Source organism: Microtus oregoni, unplaced genomic scaffold (assembly GCF_018167655.1).
Source record: "Microtus oregoni isolate MIOR12 unplaced genomic scaffold, Mior012 000055F_ref0000237, whole genome shotgun sequence".
Classification (NCBI taxonomy): Eukaryota; Metazoa; Chordata; class Mammalia; order Rodentia; family Cricetidae; genus Microtus; species Microtus oregoni.
Window position 1 is genome coordinate 1,714,419 of NW_024543831.1, and position 24,156 is coordinate 1,738,574.

Consider the following 24,156-nt stretch of genomic DNA (forward strand, 5'->3'; position numbering starts at 1 on the left):
TTCATGTTGACATATTTCATAATGTGGATAAAGTTATTTTCTTTTGTATTTTGAGATAGGGTTTCACTATGTAACTCTGGCTGGCCTATATAAATTGCTAGGTAGACCATACTTCAAAGTTATGGCAAATAGTCAGGCAGTGGTGGTGCACACCTATAATCCCAGCACTCAGGAGGCAGAGATAGGTGGATCTTTGTGAGTCCAGGGCCAGCCTGGTCTACAGAGCTCGTTCCAGTACAGGTTCCAAAGCTACAGAGAAACCCAGTCTCGAAAAACAGAAAAAAAAAAAAAAAAAACACCCAAAAACAAAGTTATGGCAATCCTCCTGCTTCTGTCTCCAAGTGCTGGAATTCCAGGCTCCTGCCACACCTGGCTAAGTTTACTTACAGGAGAGAAGAGGTAAAGTAAGAGACGTTACCTCTAAACAGTTATCTTATAAATCTTTAAAATCTTATCAGGTGATATCAAAGTACCATGTGACGACTGGGTGCACACACACAGGAAGCTAACGCAGCCGCATCCTGAGGCAATGCTGTGGATAGGCATACCTGAGTAAATGCCTGGCGATGGTGGACCTGTCCACAGTGACTCTGGAAGAGGGAAGTACCACCGGGTCAGACATCAGTGTGCTCATGATGGGGTCCAGGAACTCGTCACAGGCATCTGCATATGTCTCCTCTTCTTGTTGCTGGAGGTCTGCGAGAGACTGAAGCAACAACATCAGGTTTCTATAGTAAACTCACAGTGTAGCTTCCAGACTGCCGAGTAACTACACCTTATGTTGGACACAACAAGCCTTCACAGACACGACAGATCTCTACTTTGTTTTTTTCAAGAACAAGCCCAAGGCACATGTTTTAGAAGCAGAGGTAGTTCTGCTGCAGGTTGGTTCAGCTGCTGGGAGTCATGGCTGGAAGTGGACGCAAGTGTCAGCAGGAGAAAGAACACATCTTTCTGGCAGCATTCTGCTGTGAATGCTGGGATGGGAAAGGGGGAAGGCTGTTAGCTGCATAATTACTGAGTCACTCACACAGCCTGTGTTTGAAGAGTAGTTTCTGATATAAGCAGGCAAAGAAATTTAAGAACGCCTGTCCAAAATTTGATCCTGTAACTCACTTCCTTAGGGCTGTGTGTCTGGCTGAGCTCTAGGCCAACATTAAGCCCAGCTCAAATAAATAAACAAAAAAGAAAAAAACTCACTGAGGAAAGACAGACACCAGTAAAGAATCTTTTCTTTTCTTTCTTTTTTCCTTTTTGGTCTTTGGAGACAGGATTTCTCTGAAGCCCTGGCTGTCTTAGAACTGTATCTGTAGATCAGGCTGTCCTCAAACTCAAGAGATCTGCCTGCCTCTGCCTCCCAAGAGCTGGGATTAGAGGTGTGTGCCACCAATGCACACCCTGGAAGATTCTCTATTAGATTTCTGTGTCATATATATTTCCTTTCTCCCATTTTTAATGGAGCTCTACTACTATCCAGCTGGAAGGGTTAGCTGAGCATAACAGAGTATTTTAATCTCCAAAATGCATTTCAGTATAAACCAGCTACCAGTAGGAATGTAGAGAACAGAGAAAAGCAATATAAACCAGTGTTTGTGAACTACTCATCTTTGCTCAGTTTTGATTTATTTTGAGTTAGGATCTCGTTATATTGCTCAAACTAGCCTTGAATTTGCAACCTTCCTGTTTCAGTTCAGCTGGGGGAGTGCAGGTTATAGCCATGTCTCAGCAACCCTTGCCCTTCTTCCTGAACTTTATTCCAAAAAGTCCTTTTGCATTAGCACTAGGTTTTCTTTCTTTTTTTTTTTTAAAGATTTATTTATTCATTAGATATACATTGTTCTTCAGGCCAGAAGGGAGCACCAGATCTTACTACAGATGGTTGTGAGCCACCATGTGGTTGCTGGGAATTGAACTCAGGACCTTTGGAACAGCAGGCAGTGCTCTTAACCACTGAGCTAACTCTCCAGCCCCAGCACTAGGTTTTCAAATCTTTTCTAACACTGGGACATAAAAGTTAGTCTAAAAAAGGACTTAACCGCGGGGCAGTGGTGGCGCACGCCTTTAATCCCAACACTCGGGAGGCAGAGGCAGGCGGATCTCTGGGAGTTCGAGACCAGCCTGGTCTACAAGAGCTAGTTCCGGGACAGGCACCAAAGCTACAGAGAAACCCTGTTTTGAAAAACCAAAAAAAAAAAAGGACTTAACCAATACACTTTCTTTTCACCTGGTAGACACATCTTCAATTCTGTTTGTACTCTCCCTTGGAAGGAGTACAAGTTAGTAAAATAGCTGTTTCCAGTTATTATTTTTTTAAAGATTTATTCATTTATTATGTATACAGTGTTCTGTCTACATGTGTCTGCACTCGATCTTATTACTGATGGTTGTGAGGCACCATGTGGTTGCTGGGAATTGAACTCAAGACATCTGGAAGAACAGTCAGTGATATTAACCTCTGAGCCTGCTCTCCAGTCCTGTTCCCAGTTACTGACTGACCAGGAGGAAATACCTGTTTCCAATGCCTCTAGGCAGTACCCCTTTTCTCCCTGAAATAGGGCAAAAGTGGCAGAGTTGAGGTGACAGTGTGGCATTTCTTATGAGAAAACATAATGTCCTTGTCCTTACCTTGATTCTCTCTGCCAAGTTACTGAAAGCCACGATCATATTCCCAGGCTTATTGATTTTCTTCAGAACTCGGACTGTCTGTGCAAAGAGAGTAGGAGAATAGGAACGTCCATCCTTGGGCACAGTAGCACAGAAATTCTCCTCATCCCTAAAAGTGAGCATTAGAAAGGAACAGAGAGTCAGAGCATAGGTCAATGTGGAGACAGCAGATGGGCTACAGAACAATCATCCAACCCTTATAAGCCCAAGTGCTCTTCTGAACTAAAAAGACATTCTATTTATGCTGTGTGCATGTGTATCTCTGTATGTGGTGTATGTGTAAGCATGTGCATGTATAAGCGTGTCTGTATGTGTACAGAGGCCAGAAGTCAATGTTGGGTGTCTTCCTCAATTACTCTCCAGTCTCCAGACTATATTCTTTGAGACATGGCTTCTCGTTAATCCTAGAATTCATCAGTTTGCCTAGGCTAGATGGCCTGTGAGCTCCAGGGAACCTCCTGTTTTCACTTTCCGATTATTGGAATTACAGGTGCATGCTACCACATGCAGCTTTCTAGCTGGGTGCTGGAGACCTGAACTCAGTTGCTCATGTTTGTGTGGCAAACATTTTGCTTTTTTTTTTTTTTTGAGACAGGGTTTCTCTGTGTAGGGCTCGCTGTCCTGGAACTTGTTCTATATATCTGACTAGATCAAACTCAGAGATCCACTTGCCTCTGTCTCCCGAGTGCTAGGATTAAAGGTGTGCACCACCACATCTAATTTTCTACAAGGATATCTCTACAAAGTGTTCTATGGCCCTAAAAAAATGCTTTAACAAACAGTAGTATAACTGGTAATGTTTATCTTTGCATAGATCAAGGCAGAATGTTGGTGATCCTGAACAATGTCCATGATCAGATAAAACTCTCTCTAAAGCTATGGAGGATTCCTTTATCTAACAGCTAGGAATGAGCCTTCCTTCCCCGACTATATTTCCACACACTAGCTAGCCAGACTTTCTGTTACCACAACATTACCACCCCCCCTCCCCCGCTCGCTCGATGCCAGTCTCAGATACCCAAGATTTAAGTAGATAGTGCAGATGTCTGAGACAAGCTGCTGAGGCTTGAAGTCAAATTCACTGAAGTCCTTGACTTTGAGAGCACCCATCTTGGGGCCAACCAGGTGCTGCAGGAAGTAGTTCAGCATGGAGATAATGCGCTCAGCCAGGAAGGGGTGCACAAACAGTGACTTGATCTCTGGAAAAAAGCCAAAGTCTCAAAACTCAACCCATCAGTAATTTTTTTCCCCTTATATCTAATACATTTTCAGTGGAAAAAATATAGACAAACAGAACCAAAATCAAGCAAACAAAAAGGAAACAAAACCTACTACCCACACATGAACACTGTTAAAACATTTTAAGAATACATTTTTTGTGTGCACCTGAATGTGTTACAGCGAGTGTGTGCAAGTCAGGACAGCTGTGGGAATTAGTGCTCTCCTGCCACCATGTGGGTCCCAGGGTCCATCTCAGGCTGTCAGGTGTGGCGGCAGATGCCCATCCAGGAACACCACATTTACTTGTATTTCAGACTTCCTAATTTCAGCATTCATTTTCTCATCCTTCCTCTTCTAATCTCCATCTCATTTTCTTTCTGCTCCATTTTAATGGGGTATTTCTTGAGTTTATTGTTTTTAACCCTTTCATTGAATAGTTAAAATTTATTTATTTATTTTAATGTATATTGGTGTTTTGCCTACATGTATGCCTGTGTCAGAGTGTCAGAAGCCCTGGAATTGGAGTTACAGACAGTCGTGAGCTACTATGTGGGTCCTCTGGAAGAACAGCCAGTGCTCTTAACTACTGAACCATCTCTCCAGTCCCTTAAACTTTTAAAGCCACATTTTCAATATTCAAAATCTTTTCCCTGTCCTTTGGGGCTTTTGTTCTTGGTTTTTGGCTGCCTTATCTTCTTTGATTTCCCTGACCTGATAAAAGTTTTTTTTTTTTTTGATTTTTCGAGACAGAGTTTCTCCATAGCTTTTTGGTTCCTGTCCCGGAACTAGCTCTTGTAGACCAGGCTGGCCTTGAACTCACAGAGATCCGCCTGCCTCTGCCTGAGTGCTGGGATTAAAGGCGTGCGCCACCACTGCCCGGCCTGATAAAAGTTTTTAAAAGAAGCTTTAAAAAGATTTAAAATTGTAGTCAGGTGTGGTGGCAAATGCCTTAATCTCAGTACTTGGGAGGCAGAGGCAGGTGGATCTGTGAGTCTGAGACCAACCCGGTCTGTAGAGTGAGTTCCAGGACATCCGGAGTTTCTCACAGAGAAACTCCATCTTGAAAAAAATAAAACCAAACAACAACAAAGTCTTTAAAACCTGTATCTTTGTCTCTCATTAGAGTTTCCTTTCACTCCTGCTCACCGGCTGTCATATCACACTAAATTTTATCACTGAATGAAAACTATTTATTCTCCTCCCTCCCTCAATGGTTATTTGGCATAGGCTGTCACTAATAGCTCAGGCTGGCCTGGGACTCAAAGAGTCCTGTCTCCATCTCCCAAGAGGATGCCACACCATACGTAATTTATATATACTTATATACAAAATCTTATAGTACGCATTTTACAAATATAGCACACTTTAATTTTGACTACCCATATTGTAAATGTTTAATAGCTACGTGTGGCAGGTAGTTACTGAGCAGGGCACCGTTGCTCTAACGAGAGTGGAAATAGTGTCTTTTTGAAATTTACTTCATTAACCAAGATGGACATACTTTCCAGAATAAATGTACACATACATGAACACATATAATGTACAGTGTATATGGCTCATGCATGTATGAACGTAGAGATTGAACTCGGGGCTTTGCGCTGACTAAGCACGCACTCTATCACTAAGCTCCACTTGCAGCTCCGTCAAGGCAACACCAGTGTTAGCACCTTATATTTTCCGGCATGTCAGTAATGGACCCCATCATTCTTTCTGAAGTTTCTCTGATTTGTTTTACTCTCAGATGTGGAAGTTACAGTCACCAGAGTCCAACTTTCTTTTGGACAGGGTCTCGTGTATGCTAAAGTGTCCTGGAACTTACTATGTAGATGAGGGTGACCTTGAATTTCTGATCCTCCTGCCTCAACATCCAAAGTGCTGGGATTACAGGTATGTGAGCTTCATGCAGGCTAGGCAAGCATTCTTTTATCTGAGCTGCATCCCCAGTTCCAGAGTCTAACTCCTTTAACTTTTAGTTGGGCTGATCCCGTAAGTGAAACTGACCTTGATTCCTACATTTTTTTTGGGGAAAGCAGACTGTCATGTTCTTACCTGATGTCAGGAAGGAAAGGGTACCAATTGTTTCATTGGACATGATGTTATGGAAACGTGCCAGCTGTCCAAACATCTGCAGGCCAGCCTCTTTCTCTCGGCGGGCTTCTGGTGTCAGACTCTCCCATTCTCCTCGGTCTTTCTCGATCTGCTGAATCTTTATCTTGCTCAAATACTATGGAAACCAGAAACATGATACATCTGAGAAGAGAAATGCAATTGAAGGATCATGACATTTAAGAGGGCTTAATTAAAATCCAGTCAACTGGGTTTAGAGAGCTGGCTCAATGGTTACAAACTCTTACTGCTCTTAGAGGATCAGGATTTGATTCCCAGCACTAACACTGTGGCTCATAACCTGCAACTCTAGTTCCAGGGGATTTGACGCCTTCTTCTGGCTTTCATGGGCACTGTATGCATTTGCATACATGCAAGCAAAACACTAGTACACTTAAAAAAAAAATCCAGAGCGGGAGAAGTGGCTCAAAGGTTAAGAACACTTAGCACTTATTCTTGCATATGGCAGCCACATTTACCTGTAACTTAGCTCCAGGAGATGCAATGGTTTCTTCTAGCCTCCTCAGGCACCTGCATGCATATGGTGCACTTACATACATGTGAACAAAATACTCATACACATAAATCTTAGGACAAAATAAAACCAGTCAACTAAGGGAAAATCATATAAAGGTCCCGAGTCTTTGTCAATATAGGGCTAGAGCTTAAGAGCTTCAGCAGGCGTCAGTGGGTTCTGGCACTTGTTACCAAGGATGGCTGGTGACCCGAGTTTGAACCCCAGAACCCTCTTGGTGAAAGGAGAAAACAGCCTCCCACAGGACGTCCTTTGACCACTATGTGTGCACTATAGCAAGTGTATACACATGTATATATACACACACACATATGTAAAATTAAATCTTAAAGAACTTTTGGAAAGAAAAAAATATATAGGTTTGTCTCGGTTTGAGTAAACTGGTAGGCAACTGCCTGGGACCAGGATACTATCAGGAGAGCAAGGAGGACCAGTAAAGCAGCATATAGAGTCCAGGCAAAAACACCAGGCTCCCAAGAAAAAGGAATCCTTCCTAAAACGAAAACTAAAAAAGAAAACAACACAAAATCTTCAAAACTTGCTCACCAAAAAACAAAGTTCTATAAACATGCCTGGTATCTAAAATTTCTTAGAATGTCATAATTATTAAAGTCCTCATCTCTCATCATCCTACTACAGCAGCGAACAATGTGTTACCTGATTTCACGAGGATGCCATCTGTTCACTCCCTGAATCACACTGTCCCTACGTATGATCTGTTTATCACAGGAACTGCTCTCATTTCCGCAGAGAACCTACCTTAAGTCTCAGAGTGAAGGATGATGAAAAGAGCAGGTCAGGTCCCTCTCACAAACCAAGTGGATTATCAATGAGTGCTCTTGACTGTCCAGTATGCTACCCAAAAACTAAAGCTGTATCCTCTTCCTGGAGGTCACTGCCTGGTCATCCTGATGCTCCTGCTTCCACCAGGAGATCCTGCTTAGCTGCAGACTCAACAGAGAGCACACAGCTAAGCCTAGACTAAAACCTCCAAAACTATGAGCAAAAGCAATCCTTCCTTCTTTAGGTTGTTCCTCTCAGGTACTTTGTCATGGCTGAAAATCTGACAGTGACTAACCAAAATTAAGATCCTATGATTTCTTTTAACATTACTGGCCTGCTGGTGGTACACCTTAGTTTGACTTTACCACACTTTAAAAAACAATTTCGGTGTATGTATGTGCACCACAGGCATGCAGAAGTCTGTGGAGGTCAGAAGATGGATCCCCTGGAACTGGAGTTACGAGTAGCTGTGAGCTGCCATGTGGGTGATGGGAATTTAACCCAGGTCCTCTGGAAGAGTAGCCAGTGCTGTTAACCACTGAGCCATTTCTCAGGCCCCAATACTACCTTTTAAATTATCAACCAAAGAACCACCCAAACCCATGAAGCTTCAACAAAGATCCTTGATCTTGTCTCTAATGAAATGATAAACCGAGAAAGCTGTACAATGACAAGCATGGGGCATACTATTACTATTTCACATACACTTTTGGTATGTGCGAATGTTCTAGAGCGAGGATTACTCTATTATAATTAAACGAGCAAAAGAATATATACTCTCTGCCAGGTGTACTGGTTCATGTCTGCCATCCCAAAACTCTGGGAGGCTAAGGTGGAAGGATTCCTGTGGGTTTGAGGTCAACTTAGGATAAAGAGAGAAAGAAAACTAAATAAACACACACACACACCCCAAATCAAAACTACCACCACCACCCCACTGCCACTAATGTTGATGATTTGAAGCCTTTCTCACTGACACCACCACAGATGGTATAGGAACACATACATTTCTTTCTTTTACCTGTATAGCTTCATCCAAAAGGAAGATAGCATCATTCATTAATAGGTTAAGAAATCGGAGGAACAGTGGGGGATTCATAGCTTCTAAATTCTTAGAGGCATAGTCAGCCAAATCCTGTGAGACCCAGCCCAAGAAGAAGATATTTTAGTACCAAATCACAATTTTACTGAGGCTGACCTGAAGCAACTGGTTTCACAAAAACCTCTCTTACCTTAATGCTCTCCCGATAGCTCTCTGTCGCCCACATGTACCTCAGGATGGGATACATAGGGCGGCGGTAATTAAACTTCTGTTCAAACTGATGGGGGTCCCCTGGAGTAAGGCAAGAATGAGAAATTGGCAAGGGTGGTCTATTAGAGAATGAGCAGGAGCTTATGCACGTGCATTTTATCTACTGAATGTCAAGGCTGCTGCCAGAATCTTCCCTGGGGGTCCCCCAGCCCATACCCTTTGTGGTGCCGGGGATAAAACATAAGCTGTAGCTACAAGTACCTGCAGAAGATCACATCAACAAGACTAGTCCACATTCCAACAGGCAGCACTAATTGGCTTAGTGGGTTGTGAATAAGAAGAGGTGAAAGGGGAAAGGGAAGATATAGGAGAACCAGGAGGAAGTGGGAGGGGGAGTTGGGAGTAGATACAACCAAACATCTTTTACATGTATGAAATTGTTAAAGGATAAATAAAGATATCGTATTAAAACACACACAACACACAAAACATAGGCCTTGCATATATTAGGTAAGTGTGCTACCACTAAGCGACATCCCTAGACCTGGGTCCTAAGGCTCCATCTCAGGTCCTCATGTTTGCTGTGCTTGCCAACTGTATGTAGGTGGTACATTTTCCCCGTTTTTGTTGCTTTTTTTCTGAGCTAGAGGTGGTTCTACCTCTTTTAGTTGTATGATACAGACAAATAACTAAAACTTTTTGAGCTTCTATCCTCTCACATATAAAATGAGAACAATGTAGATAAACTTCCAGATAGACAAGTTATTGATATAGGAAAAATAAAGCACTCTGCTTCAATACACAGTAAGTATTCAAGAAATGCTGGTTGACATTTCTGTGACATTCGAAAGTGATCAAGCTATGAAACTTAATTCTTAGCTCTAGAGTTGGTCACATGACTTCTTTACCTGTAAATTCGATGTCCACAAAAACCTTGATTAGGGCTTCTGAAAGTTGGGGAGCATATGGAAAGTTGCAAAACACACGTTTCCGGTGAAACACACTGGACACCAAGGGATTTGGGGTCTGATCCAAGTGAGGCATCACTGCTTCCAAGACCTCTGCTAGTTTGGCCCTTAGGTGGGGATTCTTCATTCTGCAGAGAGCAAAAAGCAAGATGAGCAGGAGAACTTAATTTACCCAATGTGATTCTATTCTACACAAGGGGCCAGGATGTCCTATATCACTATTAGATATATAAAAATGTTTCCACTCAGCTGATGCAGGGTATGCCATTTAACATGTTGTTTTGAGATGGTTTTACTATGTATGTTATGTAATCTGGCTGTTCTGGAACTCCCTATACAGATTAGGCTGGCCTTGAACTTGTGGCAATCTTCCTGTCTTTGTCTCCTGAGTGCTGGGATTACAGAAGTGTATATTGTGCCTGCCCATTTGATTCTTGAGGTGACAGCTTACCACGTACGAGGGAGCACTTCAGTTTCCATGTAAAGCATAGACATTAAATTTTCTTCTCTATATCAATGTACTATCTACTATGTACTCTTCTTTGACAGGTTCATTTTAAACAAATTTGCTGTCCCAAGCGTCTTTGGGCAAAGGTTAGGTTATAATCATCTGATAGCTGCCTGCCTGTGTGTCTAATCAATGCTTGTTGGCTTCTCTCTTCCCTTTGGGTCTGCTTAGCTCAGTGAAAGTGTCTATATATTTTTCTGCATATGGCATATATATATATATATATATATATATATATATATATATATATACACATATATATATTTATGGCTTCTATATATTTTTCATTGATGTGCCTTACAGAATTGTGGGCTTTTCTTTTTATTTTGCAGCAAATGTGCCCTTTTGTACATAAAAATTGTTCCCTTTGGCTTACATATAGAACCCCCCCCCGCCCAAAATCAGGAAAACAATTGTAAAACCCATAGTACCTGTTTCAGAGAGAAGGCTAGAAGTAACATGAACCTACATTTACCACCTATCCAACTCAAGGTGCAGGAGCAAGCTTTGTTCACATAATTAGTAAAAGAATTTAGCTCTTGGATGCCATCGGTACAGCCTCTGGTATTCTCGTTAACTATTTTAACCAGGGACTAGCAGTGGAATTCCCGCTAGGCACTTTATATTCAGGTTCAAATTCTCTGTGGGCAGAGTCCTCTGCGTATTAAGTCTCACACAGCGGACGGGATGTTTTGTAGCTCTAACAGGGATGGGGCGAGCTTCCAGCACATCACCTCTCTATGCTCCCAGTGAAGATGGTGATAAAGTTAAGGACATGCTCCAGGGAATCTGCTGACGTCTCCAAGATGTCCTCAGCAAAGCGCCGGAGGAAAACGAGGAAATCACCCAGGTTATCTGCAAAAAATTCTGAAAAAGATTTGCTGGAATTAGCCAAATATGTGTTCACTGGTCCCAAATGACATCCCAGTCCCTCCCTTCACATTAATAACAAAGGTTAAAAAAAATCCAAGTCTTTTGTACCAAACTTTTATCACCATCTGAGTACCAGAGATGGTGATGAGTTACTAACGGGGATCTCTTACGTGTGTATCAAGCTTTATTTTTATCTGAGTAGATACATGAATAGAAGTGACACACATTATTGCTAACACTAGCATGCTGTGCCCCCAAAGCTCAGTCACAATTTAAGACATGCTTTAGGTGTGGCTAGTTCCAGGAGGTGGCCGCAGCAAGGAGCTCCAGGATGGTCCTTCCAAGCATCCTTCCCTTCCGGCACTCATACCTTGGCAAAGTCCTTTCTGCATTGTTCTAGGCTAGGTGATACCCTGATGTGTACAGTAGAGTACATCATTTTCAAGGCTAGTCATCAAAGTCTGCAGCTTTCATTCTGATCACTTGTGCTGCCACACCATAAGTGGTACCAAGAGATGTGTGGGGCTGCTGGTAAGCAGCTGAGGCCTGCTCACAACCACGTGACTGGGCTGTAAGTGGATCCTTCGGCTCTTGCTGAGTCCTCAGAATCCTGTGGCTCTGACTGACAGCTGGCCACAAGTGGTCCTGGATTTCTGATGCAGAGAGCTATGTGTGATAACGTTTGTTGTTTTAAACTGCTATGTTTGGGGGCTAAATTGTTACATAGCCATATGAGACCAGTACAGTATTCAAGAACATATAATTTGATTAGTGAACAACATCTACTGACCCCTCACTGACACACACACACACACACACACACACACACACACACGAAATTTCCCTTCTGAGTTAACACACAAGAGGTACTTTGTTTTTTTCTAAAAAAGCCCAGGGAGAGTTAGACAGACCAATTATAAGTTGAAAGACAAACAATATTAATGACAGAAACTGAGAGCTGTGAAACCCTGACTACAGATTCTCTTCTGAAGGCTGTTTCTACTGTCATGGCAGTGGAGACACAGACCAGAAGCAACCACTAGTGCCCCATGCTTTGGCCAGGAGATGATATTTTTAAGTTTGAGTGCTTCCTCTAACAACAATGGAATGATAACTAAGGATGGGTACTTTGAGGATTAAGCTTCCAAGGTGACCCAGTTAAAACTTAGGTGGCTATTAATAGGATGTTCCCAAGGGACAGGCTGCTTACCTGGCACATAAGCCAAAGAGCTGTAGCCATCTGGCAAAGGAAAACTTAGCTCTATTGGCTGTGAGCCCTCATTGCCTACGGCCAGTTGAACCAGCAGAACAGCCATGGACACCTGCAAATTCAGGCAGTTTTGCAGCATCTGTGGCTCAGTCATAGCAGTCTTGGTAGAAAGATAGATGGTCATCAGGCGTTCGAACTGCTCACGGAGATTGTCAGCAGCAGGGCTAGAACTCTGCTGAGCATCCCGCCAGGCAACCTGCAGCCGATGCAGATTTTGGTTGATTTTTACCATCTGATCATGCAACCTGCCCCCAAGAAAGCAGAAGAGACCAGGTCAGGGGGGCTCATGTGGGGCAGTGTAGTACAGACTACACTGGAAAGCAAATTCTCGTCTGGTTATTCTATATTCCAAGGTTGTAGAAAGTTGTAGGGACAATGACACAGAGGCACTCACAAAAGTCACTGACTGGACGAAGCAAGGTGCAGTGCTCTGGGAAAACACTGCCATGTACTCAACAAGTGTGAAGCTAATTAGGAAGAGTTAGTTAGCAGCCTCTGAATGAGCAGGGTGCAGGGTGAGTGGTTATTACTGAAGACAGTCACTTTAAAAAGAAGAGTATGAACAGCCCAGCACAAGCTTTAAGGACACAGGTGGGGCCAGCAGATGATCTTTGCACAGTCAGAAAACTGAGCAGACAAAAAAAGAAAAAGAAAAAAAGGCTTGATTACAACGACCATACATAAAGCACCCATCACATGAAAGGAAGACTAGAACTAAAACTACTGCTAACTCTTTCTACATCTACAACCCTAAATCATTCCCTTGGTTCTTTTGTAGCTGTTTATTTAATTTTGATTTTTCAAGGCAAGATTTTTTCTGTGTATCTCTGGCTATTCTGGAACTCACTCTGTAGACCAGGCTGGTCTCAAATTTAGAGATCTGCCTGCTTCTGTCTCCAAAGTGCTGGTATTAAAGGTATGTGCCCCCGGCCAACTTTGTTTTTGTGTACAGTGACTAGGGTTACTGACGGGGAATCTGGATGCCAGGCATCTAGTCTGAATCTGGATGGTAGAGCAGATCAAGCACATGCTGAACTGCTGTCACCACATTTAAAATGTCAATAACAGATTAACAAAACTGTCAATTTTTCATTTTTTTCCCAGTAATTTGCTGCTGGAGTTTAAAAAAAAAAGGCTTACATTAAGTATCCTGAGAAGGCATTTTAAAAAATTGGTATTCCAGGCCAGGCATGTGATGTAGGCCTTTAATCCCAGCACCTGGAAGGCAGAGGCAGGTGGATCTCTGAATTTGAGGCCAGCCTGGTCTACAGAGTGAGTTCTAGAATGGCCAGGGCTACATAGAGAAACTCTGTCATGAAAATCAAACATACATACAAACAAAAATCAGTATTACTGAGATCTAGAGATCAGTAGGTAAAGGGCTTGTACTGCAAGCAGGAGGACCTGAGCTTAGATCCCCAGAAGCCATGCACATGCTGGGTCAGGTGGTGTCCTCCTGCAGTCCTAATGCTGGGGACACAGAGACAGGAGGATCCCTGAAGTCTTGCTGAGTCAGGGAGCTCCAGGGCCAGTGGAAGATTGCTTTTCAAAAGAGATGGTGGGGAGCGACCGAGACAGTCACCTGACACCGACCTCGGCTTCTACACCACATATGAGCATGTGTATCCTGTCCCCCCACAAGGAAAAACAAAAGCAGTATTCATAATACTTTTTCTATAGATCAAAAATATGAGTGAGTAATTAGCCTTCCCCCTTATACTGGCAATCATTCTCAGCTAAATAAGAAGGGAAAGACATGTAGCTGGCTTGCTAGAAATGGACCCTTTTGGAACTTGTACGCACAGGTTCGAACCTTCCCATTTTTTAGGATCTTTCTCTTAGGCTCACAGCTCTCTTGTGGTCATATTGGTCTTACTGGAACCCCTTCTCATCATTCTCAAGTTTTTTCAGTTTTGTCTATTGGTCTTTGGCATCAGAGGTAATGAGAATTCAAGAGTAGAGAGTGAAATGTAAAATGAAAATAATTTGATTTTCCTAGATAATATCAAAAAGATAGGGATCGAAAATTTGGCAAGATGTGGAGAAAAATATTAGCATGTTGTTGATTTTAAAAATAGATAAAAACTTAAGTAATCTGTACAAAGTAGCCTCACATAAATGTAAACAATGCATGAGTTCTTTCCTTATGATATCCTAACGTGAGCTTTAGACTCACTTTCAACCTTTGAGCTGTCAACACAACTAACTAGTTCTTCACAAACTGTTCTTTCCCAATGCCATCAAAGGAGTTACCTGTGAAATCCCAAGTACAAGGTATACTCTGTCAGGGCCAGGTTCTCCGTCACAAGGTTATAGCTCTGGGGGAACACGGGTTCCTGCACAGCTGGGATCAAACAGGTCTCTTTGTCCAAACCTTGAAGAAGTGAAATGAGTGGTGATGGCTTGACACACACCTGCCTTGGTCTTCAGGCTCCCTTTACTCTTGCTCAGCCTCCATATTGCTACAACACTATCTTCCTTACAACGCATCCCCAATTATTTCCCTGTCTAAAAACACTTTCTGGCTTCTTGCTGTCAACAGAAATCGTTAATCTCTGTTGAACCAATGAAATCAGCAAAAACTGAAATGAGAGATAATGTAATTTTTTCCCAATTGATAGGCAATGGACCATTTCCAATTAATCTGTTTTCTGTGTTCAAGCAGAGTTACTTTTGTGCAGATATTGGTTTTATAATTGTAAGAGGATTTAAAAAAAACTAGAAGGAAATCCATCAAAAATGAGGAGAGATTTGTTCTGATAGAATCAGGGCTGAGTCATTGTCTTTTTCACTTCTCTGTATTATATAAGTTCTTTCAACCTGATGTCAACTTTCTTCCTTCCCATCTCTTACTCTTCACCCCCTTGCTCTAACTACATGGGACTTCATACTATTCCTCAATAAAGACCTTCCAGCTTTTTATTTCCCAGACAGCCTCAAATTCAGAGATCCAACTGCCTCTGCTTCTCAAGGGCTCAGTGCTATCATGCCCCACTGCTCCTTCCACAGACACTCCTGCTCCTTTGCTTGGTAAATCCTACTTGTCTTTCACGACTCAGCCATGAAGAAGACCCCAGCTTCTGTAGAGCTGGTCCCTCACTCCTTCCTGCACTGCTGCCACTATGTCCACCTGTCTGCCCTTTTCTGCCCTGAGTTAAAAACGACGGCAGCAGAGCTCTACTGGACTTGTATAAAAGATGAGGGGTGAGTATCCAAGGTTGTCAAACCAGACAGGTCTCACCAAGGCCTAACATTTAAAAGATGATGGTTGTTTTTGAAAATCCACATTTCAAATCATTCTCCATTGTGCCTCGTCTGTTTTGATCAAGAGGCACTTTCTCAAAGGCTAAGGGAGCAAATGCTTTAGAGGTGACACACACATTCACTGTTTTGAAAGCCCGGTTCCCCGCCTACCTCTCATGTGCACATTTTTAATTTTTCGTTCTTCATCATTCAACTCCTTCAGGACACAGTATGAGGGATTAAAAGTGAGGAGCCGAGAGGATCTGGGTTTGCAGAATGGCTGGCACAGCTTCAGAAGAGCAGCACCCAGATTCAGAAAGAAGGCATCTGAGGCATACATTTGGAAGAAGATTTCGGGCATCTGATTGGCCCAGATCTTGGTGCGGCCTGCATTTGCATGCAAACAGTTTCCAAGCCAGAACAAGATACAGTGCTTGGTTTCTGGAGAGAGCTGGAGCAAGTTCTTCAGCATCTGGTAGATCTTTTCATGGAACTGAGCCATGAACTGTTTAACCAGAAAACACAACCACAGAACATTCCAATTTCACAATCCTGGTATTTTTTTTCTTTCTTTCTTTTTAACTCCTAAACCCTGGCAAATACAAGTTTTTAAAAATATGCTAATCCTAATCTCTCCCTTCACTTTTTTTGTACCTTATTCCCTAATTCTGATTATTAAAAATACATGTATTTCTGAGTACTTATGAGACATTTTCTGGTCAGCTGCCAAATTGTAGAGAGTTTAATAGGTTTTACAGTCAGGATTTTTCTGTAAGTGTTAAGGGTAAATTCTCTGGCTCTGTTTGTCATAGTTCTCATAGTGGCTACTCAACTCTACCACTGCAAAATGAAACTGAGCCATAAACAATACAAATAGACACGGGTGCAGTCAATAAATACTATTGAATTTTTACATGTATTTAGTGTTAATGTATTAGTATGTAGGAGGGACAAGCTATAGAGCATCATAGGTGAGGTATTTGGGAACAGGTTCTCTGTTTCTACTATGTGGGTCCTGGGGACCATACTCAAAACATCAGGCTGGATGACAAGCATTTTTACCTACTGAGCCATTTCATTGGCCCCAGTGAATCGTTCTTTATAAAAAACAAAACAAAAAATCATGGCAGTAGGATTTGGCTACTGCTGGAGTCTGCTAACACTGTTTGACAGCACTGTGATGATTAAGTAGTAAATGGAACACTTAAAACTGTGCCTTTGTTAGTCACCTAGTGCCCCACAGTCGGGTTTTAGGTTTTATGTTAAGGGACCTATACATTAAGAGAAGGATAAGGGACAAAGAGATTATAAGATGGCATTTAGTCAGAAGGTTTCATAAGCTAAGTGACAATAAGTATCTTGGCAAGAAGGGCAAGGACTGAGGGGGATGTGACAGTATTGTCACACAGAGCAGTTTCTATATAATCTACAAGTTTATTCTCACCCAACACAAAGTCCATCCTCTCCTCATAGTGAAGGATATGAAGAAGGTGATTTCTTTTTCTGCTTTTGTTTTTTGTGACATGGTTTCTCTATGTAACAGCTCTGACTATCCTAGAACTCAATTCTGTAGACCAGGCTGGTTTTAAACTCACAGAGGCCTAACTGCCTCTGCCTCCCAAGTGCTTGGATTAAAGGCATGCACCGGGGGCAATTTCTTTGCTTCCTTCATTTTGAGATAGGCTCTCCTATAGTGCAGGTTTGTCTGGTACTGGCTATTTAGTGCAGGATGGTCCTGAACTCCTAGTCCCGACTCTATTTCATAAGTGCTAGGATTACACGCCACCCCATCCTTCCCAATAAGAGGGCAATTTCTTTGTGTTATTATAACAAAAGCCAATCAGACCACTTTGCTGATTTTTCAACCAAAGAGGTTGAAGCAGCTTTTCCCTACATGGTTCCTGAGGAAATGCTCATCTCAAATCAGGGGGCTGTGACACCCTAGAAAAAGTTCCACCTGATGAATGTTGGCCTCCTGAACTTTGATCTCCTGAGGACTGGAACGAGATGGATTCAGAAAGTAGCCATGATTTTCTACCACACCAGGCGTCTTTAGCAAGCATGAGATATTTAGAATTACTCCCAGCAGGGTCTTCTGATACATCTGCCCATTGCTAGGGTCCTTGGGCTGAATGTATTCTAAAAAAACCTGTAGAAAAGGATAAAAACGACTTATCCATCTATATGGTGAAATAAAGAGAATGAGATGCAACACAACCAACCCACATATATACAATAGAACACACACACCTCTGTCTTTAAAGATTTGTCTTTTATGTATATGAGTATCCTATGTGCATGCATGCATGAGTGACAGAAGAGACCATCAGATCCCATTGTCAATGATTGTGAGACTTGTGGTTGCTGGGAATTGAACTCAGGACCTCTGGAAGAGCAACCTGTGCACTTAACTGCAGAGCCATTTCTCCAGTCCCTCTTTTTTCTTCTGGTTTTGTTTTTTTCAAGTTAGGGTTTCTCTGTGTAGCCTTGGTTGCCCAGGAAACTGATCTATAGACCAGGCTGGCCTCAAACTTGGAGATCCACCTGCTTCTGTCTCCTGAGTGCTGGGATTAAAGGGATGTGCCAACACCATCTGGCTTTCTTTTTCCTTTTCCTTTTTCTTTTTAAAAGCCAGGTTTTATAAAATCCAGGCCAGCCTCAAATTATAAGAACACAATTTAAACATTTATTTATTTGTGTGTCTATGTGTGCATCCCATGGACACAGTGTGGAGGTGAGAGGACAACTTGTGTATTGGGTTAGTTCTCTCCTATTCTTCTTCTACTATGTGGGTTCTGGGAATCAAATTTAGGTCTTCAGGCTTTGTAGCAAGCCCCTTTACCCACTGAGCAATTTCACCAGGCCTATCCTCAGAGCCCCAAGTTCACAGAGTAGCTGAGGATAACGTTGATCCTCCCGCCTCCACTTTCCAAGTGCTAGGATTGTAGACACATGACATCATACCTGGCTTTCTACAGGCAATGTTATAGTGTCATCAAGTACTAAGTAGTCAGGACATGAGTATATGGTACCTTTGAGACCTACCTTGGCCATGTCCTTTTGCCTAGTGAAATAGAGAAGAACATCCAGATGCGCATACAGTAGGGTCTGGCAGAGCTCCAGATCTTTTATTCGGCCTAGTAAAATATCAAACACTGGAATCATGACTTCAGGAAACGTTCGAACTTCCTCATCCAACAGCAAGGCTTCAATGACTTCTTCTAAAAACTCAGTTACATCTTCAAAATCTAACAGGAGACAGATGAGAAAGGAAGGAGACGATGTCAATTTTTATGTCTTCACACGTTTCATGTTCTCTCTGTCAGTCTATCTCTGTTGTGGTGTAGGAACTAAACCAAAGACCTGGTGAATGCTGGACAGCTGTTCCACCAGTGCGTGACCAATGAGCTCTATGCCTACTTCAAGCACTGGCTCTTTATGAGTTATTTACTTTCATTTACATGTGTGGGTGTTTTGCTTGCATGTATGCCTGTGTACCAAGTGCATACAGTGCTCATGGAGGCCAGAAGAGGACTGTGGATCTGCCTGGAACTGGAGCTAACATATAACTGTGAGCCACCATGTGGGTGCTGGGAATTGAAGCAGGGTCCTCTGGAAAAGCAGCTAGAAGTACTCTTAACTTCTGAGCCATCTCTCCAGAATTCTGCTGGTAATGAGGCCTAAAGACCAAGATATAAGCTATCTTTCTTAATTTCTGTCAGAATCATAATGGCTGAAACTAACACCACTAGAGGAGTTTCAAATGTAGATGGTTAAAGACCTTGCTTCTATACTCACGGGCTCCCTGAATGGCTTCTAACATCAAATCTACCAGTTGCTCATGGATGTTTTGGTCAACATAGATCTCTGGAGTGAGGAGAACTGTTCGTGTGTTGGACACAGTGAGGTTCCTGCACTGCACTGCAAAGGGGAGCAGGTTTTCTGGAACTTTGGTAATCTACAACAAAGAGAGAAAAGCACAGTTTTACAACATGCAGCAAGGGTGGGTATAGTAAATAGGGTGCAAAAACATATCACATCCCCAAAAGAAACCAGTATTGGTTTCTTTTCTCTTCCTTCCTTTCCTTTCCTTTCCTTCCTTTCCTTTTCCTTCCTTCCTTCCTTCCTTCCTTCCTTCCTTCCTTCCTTCCTTCCTTCTTTCCCTCCCTCCCTCCCTCCCTCCCTCCCTCCCTCCCTCCCTCCCTCCCTCCTTCTCTTCCCTTCTCCCTTCTCCTCTCTCTCTCTCTCTCTCTCTCTCTCTCTCTCTCTCTCTCTCTCTCTCGTATAGGGTTTCTCTGTGTAGCCCCGGCTGTCCTGGAACTCACTCTGTAGTCAGGAGAACTGCCTGACTCTGCCTGCCTGGGAGTAAAGGCATGTACCACTACTGCCTGGCAGTATTGGTTTCTTGAGGACTGAAAATTCATGATTCATGACAGACTTTGTTCTTTGGGTTAAAAGGTCACTTGCTAAAATTCTAATCCTGAAGATGTCAAGCTCAGCCCAATTCAGTATTTTCATCTCACTGGAAATGCTGTTAACAGATTTGGGTTTTGCTTGATTTACGTCATTTTATTTTGGTCTCACTATGTAGTGTAGGCTAGCCTTTTGAATTTGTAGCAATCTTTGTGCTGTGCTGAGGCTCATGAGTGCTGGAATGGTGTTTAGTCTTTCCTAAGTGTGTGATTTCTAAAGAGGTAGATATAGAGAAGAAGGGATTGGCTTAACCGGGAAGAGAGATGGACCTCAAGTCACAGAGATGAGACTAAGGTTTTATGGCAATCTCATAGTGCTACAAACACTAAGCTGCAGACACACCATGAGACATACATATATACCATGACATGAAAGACACCGACCCAACTCCCACTTACATGCCAAAGCTACTCAAGAGGATGATCTAAAACTCCATGGGACTTATTCCTTTACCTCTTCCTTGGCTCTTTGGAAACAGGAGTAAAGGTAACAAAAGATGTGCCTCTCCCCAGCATCTCTATCAGCAGAGAGATTTAACGTCGAAGAAGAAGTCATGCTGATCAAGTGGTTTCCTGGATCTTGAAGCAATAACCGAGCAAAGATGGCCTATTAACAAAAATAAACAAAAATACTAATCTACTGCAATGTAAATCCAGAACACTAAGATATAAAAAGTTTGATACATGCTTTGGCAAGAATCAGATGTAGTTCAGAATAAGGGGGAGGGTAGGTTTCAATATCTAATTACCCTAAAAATGTTAGGACCTAACTATATACATAGTTATTATAAAGTAGGACTCAAGTGTCTGGGATAGTAACAGCCAAAGGTCACTTGTTGAATGGTGTTAAGAATCAGTGATGAGGGGCTGGAGACATGGCTCAGTGGTTAAGAACACTGACTGTTCTTCCAGAGGACCAATGTTCAGCACGTACATACATGGGAGCTCACAACTGACTCTACAGTTCCAGAAGACCTGACTGATACCCTTACACAGGTCAGACACCAATGCACATAAAAATAATTAAATTTTAAAAACTAATCACTGACGAAACATGAAATCTACTTTTCTGTGTGATTGTTGGGCTTAGAGACACTTTAAATGTGAAAGTTAAGTGCCAAGTTATCAGTCTTTCCTCTCAATTTTTTTTTTTTTTGTGACAGGGTTTCTCTGTGTAGCCTGAGAACTGACTTGCTCTGCAGACCACTCAATTTTTAAATTTTTTAAAAAATTATGTGTATGTGTTGTGTCTGTATGGGTATGTGCACATGCCTATAGGTGCTCATGGCAGCCAGAGGCATTGGTTCCCCCGGAACTGGAGTTACAGGCGGCTATGAGCCATATGACATGGGTGCCAGGAATTGAACTTCGGTTCTCTATAGCAGGATATGCTCTTAATAGCTGAGCCCTCTCTCTAGGCTCTTTATTTTGTTTTTCAAAACAGGGTTTCTCAAGTAACCCTGGCTGTCCTGGAACTCATTATGTAGACCAGGCTGGTTGTGAATTCATAGAGCTCTGCTTGCCTCTGACTCCCAGTGCTGGTATTAAAAGTATCTGCCACAATGCCCAGCTGGTAATCAGGTTTTCAAAGGTACAGTACACTTATTAGGGCTCTGGCACCCTGGGAAACAGTTACGGCTTTCTGTCCTTGATCTCCTGAGGGCTGGAAAGAGGCCAGAGGGCACTGGTTGTCCTGCTCTGTCACTCTCCACCTTACTCCTCCGAGCTCACTAAAGCTGGAGCTCACCACTCTTCAGCTCGCTGGAAGGTCAGCCAGTTCCCAGGCCTTCTTTGCTCTGCTCCCTCTCATTTGTTGTCCCATATGGACATAGCTAACTTCATGTGGGGCTGGGAAACCAAACTTGCTGGTGAGCCATTTCCCCAGCCTGATTTTCATTTTTTTTGAAAGTGTGTGAGAAAGAGATGGGCTTATTTTAGGAACTTAAGAGTCTAATGGGAGTGATAGGGGAGGTTCAATAACAAGCCATTAGAGACAGTGACAGTTCCCATAAGAAGTATAAGAAGTGGATAAGGAACTCAGAGGAGGGAATGAACAACTCTTTTCTGGCAACTTTGACGGCATTTTAACTGGTCCTTAAAGAATGGGTGGATTTGGATGTGTGGGCAGAGAGGAATACCACACACAATAGAAAGAGGTGGAAGCAAGCCAAGGTGTCTGGAGAATGAACAGGATCTAGCAGCATGGCTGTGGTTTGCTGAGGGCACACAATCAGAAATGGTACCTGCTCGACATTGCTCATATCAAGCCAGTCTTGATCTTCCAGCTCTACTGCCATTTCTTCCAAATACACACAACGGCTGGGGATGCCATTCCCGCTTTTCAAGTTTGGGTCACCTGTGAAACAGTTTTAATCTGATGGGTTAAAGGTAGTGTTCCTGTCCTCATGACACGGTTTTGTTTTGTTTTCCCTCTTTGACACAGGGTCTTGCTATGTTGCCTAGGCTGGTCCTTAACTTTTAGGCTCAAGTAGTCCCTCCTGCCTCAGCCTCCCCAGCAGTGGAGACTAAAGGCATTTACAGCTGTGCTCAGCTTCCAGCAACTGACCTTGATAGCAAGTCCTGAATTCACTACAGTGATCGATACACAAAGAAGCTACACAGCATACTGTTATGGACCCTCAGTATGACATTTAGGAAGAAAATTCTAGATTCTAGCATTAACTTTAGGGTTGAATTACAGACAGGGCACAGATGTAAAACACATCTGGACTTCTCAGCATCCATGGAAGAAGAAATCGGGGTTAGCTACTCTTTCTACTTCCTTTTAAAGGTAGTAGAGGCATGTAGTTACACAGCCCAGTAAGCACCAAAATGGCAACAGAAGTTAGATCTGTAGAAATACTGTTTGTTTTTTTGAGACAGGTCTTCTTTGTGTAGCCCTGGCTGTCCTGGAACTCACGCTGTAGACCAGGCTGGACTTGAACTCAGATTCACCTGCCTCTGCCTTGCAAGTGTTGAGATGAAAGGTTGTACCACTACCTCTTGGCTGTTTTTTTTTTTTAAAAAAACTTACTAAACTAAACCCTGTGCTCCAGGGAGGACAGGGGTGGTTTTAACCATTAGACACAGCAATTTTCTAAGAGCCAAAGTAGTCCCTGGACCAAGCCAAGAGGGAAGAAGAGACAATCGGTGGGTATAAGTCCACAACTCACTGTTGTCTAGGGTAATGAGGAAGATCCTTTGGATCATGTGATTGATGTTGAGTTGCTCGCATATTTCTTGCTGTGACCGGAAGGAGCGGCTAATCTCAGACACAGAGTAGTCAAATTCATCCAGGCTCTCCGACACACTATTATCCGAATCATCTGGGCTTGCTGGGAGCTCATCTGCCAGAACACATAAGCTGTTACACAGTATGCTCCTCCCTTAGGACAAACACACTACCTAGAAGGAATGTAGCCGCCAGAACAACTGCAGGTGTGAAACATTCATCTCACTAGGGAGCAACTCAAGCCAGGCAAGTGAGTGTAGGCTTCTGAAATTGCCTTCTATACAGTAAGCTTTATTTCTTCCACCCATAATTGTACCCCACCCTGCCAAAATTAGCAACATTATCCAACATTTTTACAGAAAAAATAATTATCAAATAGATCAAATGACAGTAATTATTTTAAATGTATGGCCTTTCCTCGGAGAATACATTTGTTCTGGTAATTTTACACTCAGGAATATATCCTGTAGAAGGGCTTGTCCAATTGGTACCTTATAGATAGCTGCTTAATTCTGCAGTGCTCCAGACTCTTGTGCTAGCGTTTATTACTACTGTTTTTTATTTAAAGAATAGTTATGCTTTTCAGTTGCCTTTCCTTGTCTCTTTGACATTTATTTTTGTGTGTGGGAATGTGTCAGTGTGCACCTGGAGGTCAGAGGCAGTCTGTAGCAACCAGTTTTCTCCTCTTGTGTGGGTGTGGGGACTCAACTCGGGTCATCAGACAAGGTGGCAGGACCTTATCTGCTGAGCCATCTCATTGGGATCATTTTTTAATGATGATTTTAATGAGTATGTATGCACTGTGCGGAAATACACATGCTCAGCCATCTCTCCATGTCTTTTTGTTATTGTTAATGACAGGTTTGTACCATACTTTAGAACATTTTTTTAACCATTTCCTTATTTTTGTATGTGTGTGTATGTTTATGTGCCATGACATGCATTTGGAGATCTCAGAACAACTTAGGGGAATTCTTTTTCTCCTTCCACTATGTAGTTTCCAAGGATCAAACTCAGGTCATCAGGACT

The 24,156-nt window shown here is 42.6% G+C and overlaps 2 protein-coding genes across 3 annotated transcripts in view; one reads left to right on the forward strand and one right to left on the reverse strand.

The window, feature by feature from the left end:
• LOC121438256 (phosphatidylinositol N-acetylglucosaminyltransferase subunit A-like) overlaps nucleotides 1-24,156 on the forward strand; it is a 76,621-nt gene that overhangs the window by 47,821 nt on the left and 4,644 nt on the right. The window lies entirely within an intron of this gene.
• Ube4a (ubiquitination factor E4A) overlaps nucleotides 1-24,156 on the reverse strand; it is a 42,604-nt gene that overhangs the window by 5,458 nt on the left and 12,990 nt on the right. For both annotated transcript variants that reach the window (XM_041638473.1, XM_041638474.1), the window contains exons 3-19: nucleotides 23,069-23,242; nucleotides 22,139-22,251; nucleotides 20,350-20,502; nucleotides 19,222-19,381; nucleotides 18,469-18,671; nucleotides 17,381-17,572; nucleotides 15,595-15,928; nucleotides 14,434-14,554; nucleotides 12,121-12,425; nucleotides 10,772-10,904; nucleotides 9,470-9,657; nucleotides 8,542-8,642; nucleotides 8,331-8,444; nucleotides 5,935-6,109; nucleotides 3,683-3,863; nucleotides 2,626-2,773; nucleotides 549-706 (exon numbers count right to left, since the gene is read on the reverse strand). In XM_041638473.1, coding sequence (XP_041494407.1) covers nucleotides 549-706; nucleotides 2,626-2,773; nucleotides 3,683-3,863; nucleotides 5,935-6,109; nucleotides 8,331-8,444; nucleotides 8,542-8,642; nucleotides 9,470-9,657; nucleotides 10,772-10,904; nucleotides 12,121-12,425; nucleotides 14,434-14,554; nucleotides 15,595-15,928; nucleotides 17,381-17,572; nucleotides 18,469-18,671; nucleotides 19,222-19,381; nucleotides 20,350-20,502; nucleotides 22,139-22,251; nucleotides 23,069-23,242 — 2,953 coding nt within the window. The remainder of the gene's footprint in view (nucleotides 1-548; nucleotides 707-2,625; nucleotides 2,774-3,682; nucleotides 3,864-5,934; nucleotides 6,110-8,330; nucleotides 8,445-8,541; nucleotides 8,643-9,469; nucleotides 9,658-10,771; nucleotides 10,905-12,120; nucleotides 12,426-14,433; nucleotides 14,555-15,594; nucleotides 15,929-17,380; nucleotides 17,573-18,468; nucleotides 18,672-19,221; nucleotides 19,382-20,349; nucleotides 20,503-22,138; nucleotides 22,252-23,068; nucleotides 23,243-24,156) is intronic.